We start from the raw sequence: 7,078 nt of genomic DNA on the forward strand, positions 1-7,078 counted from the left end.
AGGGACATGACAAGTCAAGGTGTTTACTGAGTAATTATTGATGAACGTAGTCTGTTTTACTGGTGAGTTTTATCTCTGCAACATTTCTGATTAATGGGATATTACAGACACTTTATGATATGATAACACCTCTCCTGTACGATTTTGCCTTCACCACTAGAAAGCTTTCTCCAAGCAAATTTGGTCTTGGGAGAAATGTCACTTGCTTGGGCCTCATCTTCAAGCTTTGAGGGTTATTCATCCCTTCTCAGTCTTTAAGCACCTAACATAGCCAGCTGACTTAACTGACTAGTTCTCCTGGGATGCATATATGGGCAGGAAAAAGACAAGGCAGTTCAGAGCAGGACTCCATCTTATACATACAGGGAGCTGACAGAGATTAGCTAGATATAATTTAGACGTTTAAAGCTGGATAGTGTGACTGCGTCCCTGCACCTGTTATTACATGACTCATTCTTTCATTCAAGGCCCAGGTGGAAACACATTGATGTGGTTTGAGTGTAATATTATAGCTAGAGATTGGCATCCATGTAGACAGCCTCAGTCCTTAAGGCTGATCTTTAAAGCTAAAGGATGTAGCACTGCACAAGTCCTCAGCCCTATCAGCAGTATCTTAGGCACTTTGTATGGCCTCATCTCTTTCAAAAAAATCTCTGCTAGTCAGCTAGAAAAATGCCATCATTTTTTTATTCTCCACTTCTCCATTTTGGGGTCTTTAATCTCATTATCTGCTCAGTTTTCAGCAATTTTCAGTGGGTTTTCCCAAGGGCTTACATATAAGAAACTAGAGCCCCTATCCCTAGGGAAAGAAGAGGCTCTTCTGGAAAGGAATTCAGGGAATAGGAAACAGGCTCCTGCTGGGGATGGCTTCTCTCCAGGCTGGAGATGGAGCCCAGGCAGTGTGGCCTTTTTGGCATGAAGTAAACCACGGGGGGTCCCATGCCCTCTTCACCACCCCCTGAAGCCTTTTCACCTTTAAATATACAATGTCAAGTACAATGTAATCAGTTCCTCTGGCTTGAGAACACAAAGAACTTGGACTTACTTTCTGAGTTTGAGGCTAGGGGGGAGAGGAAAAAAACCCGAAGTATTTGCCATATTCTTCACTTTTTCCAAGGTCAGCCAAGGAGTTGTATGCAACATGTACAGATATTTTTCCGGTGGTATTTCTGTTGTCTCATTTCAGTTGTTAATGTTGAAAAACGTCTCTAGTCAGATACTTCCAACCAGCTGTAATTTTGCTAGGCAGGGCTCTATTGCTCTTTTATTTCAGTAGGTTGCCATGTCTTTATGTTTTGCCACAGCCTGTCTAGTTCCTTTCAGTTGCTTTTATTTAAGAGCAGTTCTTAAACCTAAAGATGGGAAAGATGAATAGTTACTTGAACAGCCCCCAGATACCCTGAACTTAGAGATTTATCGTTATGTATCTAAGACTTTGCTTTACCAATCATAGCATTTTATTCCTCTGTGTGGGGTCTAGTGCTTCCATTTGAAAGCTCCTGATACATCATAATAGGGATGTCCTTATGTGTAGTAATAACGGTGTCTGACCGGAAGGAATCTCAGTTATAACTCTGTTACTTTAAATTCACATTTAGTTTCAACTGGTATGCATTTGCCATTGTGACTAGACACACACTTTGTTTGAATCTGTTGGTTTGCACATGAATATTGGACACTTAAAAATCACCGACCGCTGGTTTGCACACACCTATTTTCTGGCATATTAGCAAAAATAGCAGATCACAAATACAAGGGCAACCAAAAATGCAATAATTGTCAAGTATTCCAAGGGACCATTTAAAATGTACTCTTGTATACAGAGAACAAGCCTTTCTGCCCAGTAAACTGCTAGGAATCACTTCTGGTTAAATCTTAAATACATGTATTACAGTGAAACACTGTTGGACAGTGCTCCGTCATCAATCAGTCTGTGTTCTTGAGGACACTGTTTTTTGAGATGCTTTCTTTAAGAATAAAGCCCTGTGTTGTAATGAATGTGTGCTAACTGATCCCCCAAGCCATTTGTATTTTTTTTTTATTTGTATCAGTGTCAGAGTTGAGCTTCTATAAGAAATTTTTGCAGTATTTTATTTGTAGTCTTCATTATTTTGAGTTAAGGACACAAAACTCTTTATGCACCCAGAGTCTGCACTGGTTCGTTTATATCCTGTATTTTGTTAACATGTTACTGTGATTGCTAATTTTCATGACAATTGTTATTGTACCATCAGTGCTTAATGGCAAGGCATCATTATTCAATGCTGGTCAATCAGGCACTAAGACATGTGCAAGACATCAGGCTGAACCCATATAGATGTCGTGCACTCCCCTGCTAATGAATGCAGTTTTGTAAAAAGGTTTAAACACGGTTGGCATCCTTAATGTAAGGTTTGCAAAAGCTTATTCGGGAACTGCTTTGTGTTTATACGGCGCAGATCTAAACATGTCACAAACAGAGTTAGACCCATTGTCTGCGTGTGTGTGTGTGTGTGTGTGTGTGTGTGAAGCTATGGAGAGGGGTGAATCATTTGGGGTTTTGAAATGGGGAAAAGCAGCATAATTTCTGCCATGGAGGGATGCGGGGACCTGATTTGCTAAGGACATCGGTGTTGGGTAACGGATGCGGGACCTGTTCTCCAAAGCAGTGATCACCATGCGCATTGGAGAGGTGATCCCCAAAAGCGGACGGTGTCATTTGCCAGCTCACAAAGTTGGCACTGGCTCAAGGGAGCCTCCAGCGCACCGATGGTCAAGGTTAGGTACTGTGACCAAGGCATTCAGAAAGGAGGAGCAGAAGGAAACTCAAAGGGAGTAAGGATGCGCTTTCTGCACCTATAGCTCAGTGTCTGTCCAGTGTGCTCTTCCCATGCGCCGGTTTAACGTTACCCTCACATCTGCTTTAGTTACTGTTTCTATGTGGTTTTGCACCCAAATGTTTTGGGCTGCTGTCCATGATAAACTAGATGGAACTTGGTTTAAAAGCTCAGATTTTTCATCTCTTCTAACTCAAAGTAGAATGAGCCCTTGTGCTCCTAGAGTTTCGAGTATGAAAGGAACAGTAGACATTGGCTGTTAACGAGCTCCAGCGCGCCGGGCTGCAGCAGAACTTGGTGTGAAGTCAGTGCCTAAGCGGCATCGACTAAATGGTTAATTCATCTCATATCAACAGCACTATGATTCATAATGTAAACTTGAGGAATCCTTGATGTTTCAGTCACACATTCCTCTTAATTTGGCCATGCATTCTTTTAAAGCTACAGTGTGCTAACTTAATAAAATGCAGCATGCAAATGCACAAGTTCTTGCCTTCAGGCATTTTAGCCATGGATGTTTCAATGGGTGTCTTCTTTCAAGTATATATGCTTTCTTAAATTATTTACCCTGTAAACATGCTTTGCATTTTCAAAGAAGAATCTGGGCTTCCTCATTCACCAGATTTCGTTGAATTTAAGGTGTAATAGAGATAAAAGACTGTCATCTCCTTGCGAGCATGTTAGCCTTTGGGATTTTTTTTGTAGGGAATGTTAGGGCCCGTTTTCTTTTCCTTTGGTACCACTGCTCCCTCCCCCACTTAAATTCCTTGATGCTTTGCCTAGAGCAATACCCACTGGCAGTGTCTGGCTGTGACAGTACTATAGGCTCCCCTACAGATGGGTCCTGCCAATGCCAACCATTGTTCTACCACTGTGAGCTGGCTTGACTGTCTTGGATCACTCAAAACCCCTTTTCCTCTTGATTTTTTCTTTACTGTGAAGGGTCACCCTTGCCTGTTGACTTTGAGATCTGAACTGTACTGACACCCAGAACTCATGTGCTCTGTCTGAGCAGCAGCTCCCGGACTCAGACTCCAGCACACACACCGCTTGCTGAGCCCTCCTCAAGACTGTCCTGCTGCTACCAAACGGCTCTGCCGTTCTCCTTCTAGCCACATCCTTCTGGCAGTTTGCAGTTAGGTTAATTTTACTTGCTCACTTGAAAGTAAAACAGTAAAGCTCCATGTTATTCTTTTTTTTAAAAAAAGATATAAAATTAATCTTTAACTCTGGTCTTGAATATTAAAAGTATATAATGCTTCAGTGTAGGAGCCTGTTGATAACATCCATCCTATTTCATGATTAATTTGTTCCTTTTAATACGATATTCTTTTGCTGCACTGTGCAGACTAATTCAGATTCCTAGAAATTGAACTTTGATATGTATTTCCTAGATTCACACCGTAAGTGAGCCTTCAATTAGCAGATACAGGTGGCAGCGTGCCTCGCTCAATGTTCTCTTGACAAGGATTTTAGAGACGTGGACACCGATTAAATAATCTTGCAATCGGGTGTGTTCTGCCAGAGCATTGAAAATAAAGCATTTGGAGGATTTAGTGCTTTTAAAAAAAAAAAAAAACCCACAACTTTTTTTTTCTTGAATATTAAGTCTCAGGCAATGCAATGCCTTTTTGGTGGACCAGAGATAGTAGGAGTTGATTTAAACACTCAGTATGTTATGTGTGCCTTTGCCTAACTATGTGTTAGATTAAGCGAGTTTCACTCACAGTTAATCCTTTGTAAATTAGCATTATGGATGCCTTGGGGCCCACATCCCACAAATAAAATGGTTGTCAAGCCAGCTGCACTGTGTATTACTTAAGGCTGAATGTTTTAAGAGTTTTCATGCTTTTAATCTATTTCACTGCTGAGTTTCAATTTTGCTGAGTGTCTTTTCAGGAGTGATGAGGGTGAGTGAGTAAATATATACATATATATATATATTCTGGTTTTCATGCATTTGCCTGGGCAAATCGTTTGTTATCAGGTGTTTGGCAGAGAATGTCACACCCTACCACAAAAGAGAAGCTTGTAAGTTCAGGTGTTAAATTGAAGTGCAAACCAACAAGAACCAAAAGACCTTAATTAGCTTTATTTTGTTAGCTCCCCACACTTTTTTTTTAGGAAAAAAAAAAAGGAAAAAAAGAAAAAGAGAGTGGGAAACATCCCTCCCTCCTCCTCATCCTTTTGGCAGAGTAAATATTGCCTGTTAAGTTTGAATTAGCTGTCATCGCGAAAGAATTAATGCTGTGGTTGAGCCTTTCTAGTGAGGAAGGGAAAAATAAACGAGACAGATCTTAGTTCAGCTTTAAGTGATAAATGAGGACAAAGCAGCCCATTCATCTCCTGCTAGGAAAGTGGACACAAACACTAAAGCAGTTTTGCGGAAGACGTGTCAGCAAATGTGATCATTTTGTAACCTGTCAGGAGGATAGAGAGCTAGTCCTTTTAGAGTGTCACAGGGGAGGGTGTCTGTCCGATGTGACAGTTTTCATCCATCCATTTACTGCTTTTCCTTTAGGTGGGGGGTAAGCAGGGAAGAGAGCTGGAGTTGGTTAAAACTGCATTTTTCTTTACACTTTCCAATATAATTTATATGTATATCCACCCGCATCCAAATGAAAAACATTTACGGAGGAAAACTCCCTCCTGCTCTCTAGAGTTTCTCCTCTCCTTCACCGCGTGAAATATGCTCATTTTAACACGTTACATTCCCTGTCTTCAAGTTGCATTTGGTTTGATGTTTCACAATATGGAGTTTTACCTGCTCTTTGGTTAGCAAAGGCTTTATTTTGTTTTGTTTTGCAGAAGCAAGGAAAAAAAATGAAATCATTAAAAAATATAACTTAGGGTACTTTTGTTGCATTTGGTTGTTGGGGTTGGGGTTTTTTTTTTTTTGCTATACCTCTCAGTCCAATTCCGACAATACACTTCGTGTACAAATGTGTTTTGCAAAAGTTCCTGTTTCATGAAGAGCCTATGAAAATATTCTTCCTCCTCTGTGAGAATGCAGTAACAAATGCTGAATTCTTACAATCCAGAATCCTCCCATAAAATGCTTCAAATTTTACTGTTTTCAGGCTAAATCTGAAGCAATGTATTCTCTGATTTTAGATGCAGGGATTTCTCTCCACAAATGATTGAATGATATTAGGACTTTCTCCTTCTGGCATCTTTTTATTATTACTAATTTCCTTTTTTTTTTTTTTTTAATACTACATAGAAAATGTAACATTTGCCTATTACCATAAGTAAAGATATGCTACAGAGACAGGAGATGCTTTTACAACATAAGCTTCACAGTTTGACACTTGCTTCCTTATATCATCCTTTTCTTCAAAACTATCTTTTATACTTTTCCCTTGGTATTTTAGTACAAGTAAGTATCTCATTGACATGTGTTTCCTTGAAATCTTGTACCTTAATAGTAAAATCCCTTGAAAATTAATAAATTGTTTCTGTTCAGATTGAAAAAGCTGTGAAGATTTCACAGTGGCTTTACAGAATGTAATGGTATTTACTATTACAGCCTCAGCCTGCTTGGATTGCATCAGCTGAGGACTAATTATTTCATTTGTTCTTAGAAGGTTAATAAATTGTAACATGATGTATTTCAGTTATTCTAATATGTATTTCTGTGTATGCATGAATAAGAAAAGTCTAATTCTTTCCTGAATGAAAAAGTTGCATGTAGTAGCCACTTATGGAAATGTTTGGAAGCACTGGTAATTGAAAGAAGTAAATAAACCATCAAGATATGCAGAATGCTATAGGAAATCCTGAACTTGTGGGCATGTGTCCTTTCTCCAAGATATTCGTGTGTTTCTGTTTATAATTTATATATATATTCGGCTTTTTTGCTTTACTCTCTTTTATTCACTGGGGTTTTTTTGTCTCTTCTGCTTTTTTTCCAGGATCATCCAAAACCGGATTTTGATCGTTGTTCTGGCAGTCATCATCATCTTCACCACCATGATGGCTATTTATTTTTCTGTCAGGGGACGCTGATATCTTTGTTCTTCACTAAACAGCAACAAACTGCTTGTTCTGAGTAATTAAGACAAAGTGGTCACATGAATCATTCTCTTGCACTGACAGAGTCTCCCTCTCTTTTCCACTATTCAACTCAGGTGCAAGTGGTGTAAAATATTTTGTATTATTGATGGCATAGTTGGTGGCATGTGGGGTTGACTATTTTTTTTCTTAATTTTTTTTTGTCTTTATCTGTGTGTTTTCAGAATCTTTATATTTTTGGGGGGGTG

The 7,078-nt window shown here is 39.3% G+C and overlaps 1 protein-coding gene across 2 annotated transcripts in view; it reads left to right on the plus strand.

Annotated features, from left to right (window-relative positions):
- Positions 1–7,078, plus strand: part of VTI1A (vesicle transport through interaction with t-SNAREs 1A) — a 267,123-nt gene that overhangs the window by 259,273 nt on the left and 772 nt on the right. For both annotated transcript variants that reach the window (XM_084265085.1, XM_084265086.1), the window contains one exon: positions 6,731–7,078. This exon is cut by the window's right edge and continues 772 nt beyond it. In XM_084265085.1, coding sequence (XP_084121211.1) covers positions 6,731–6,824 — 94 coding nt within the window. In that variant the 3' untranslated portion in view covers positions 6,825–7,078. The remainder of the gene's footprint in view (positions 1–6,730) is intronic.

This window comes from Gallinula chloropus (genome assembly GCF_964237585.1).
Source record: "Gallinula chloropus genome assembly, chromosome: 5".
NCBI lineage: Eukaryota > Metazoa > Chordata > Aves > Gruiformes > Rallidae > Gallinula > Gallinula chloropus.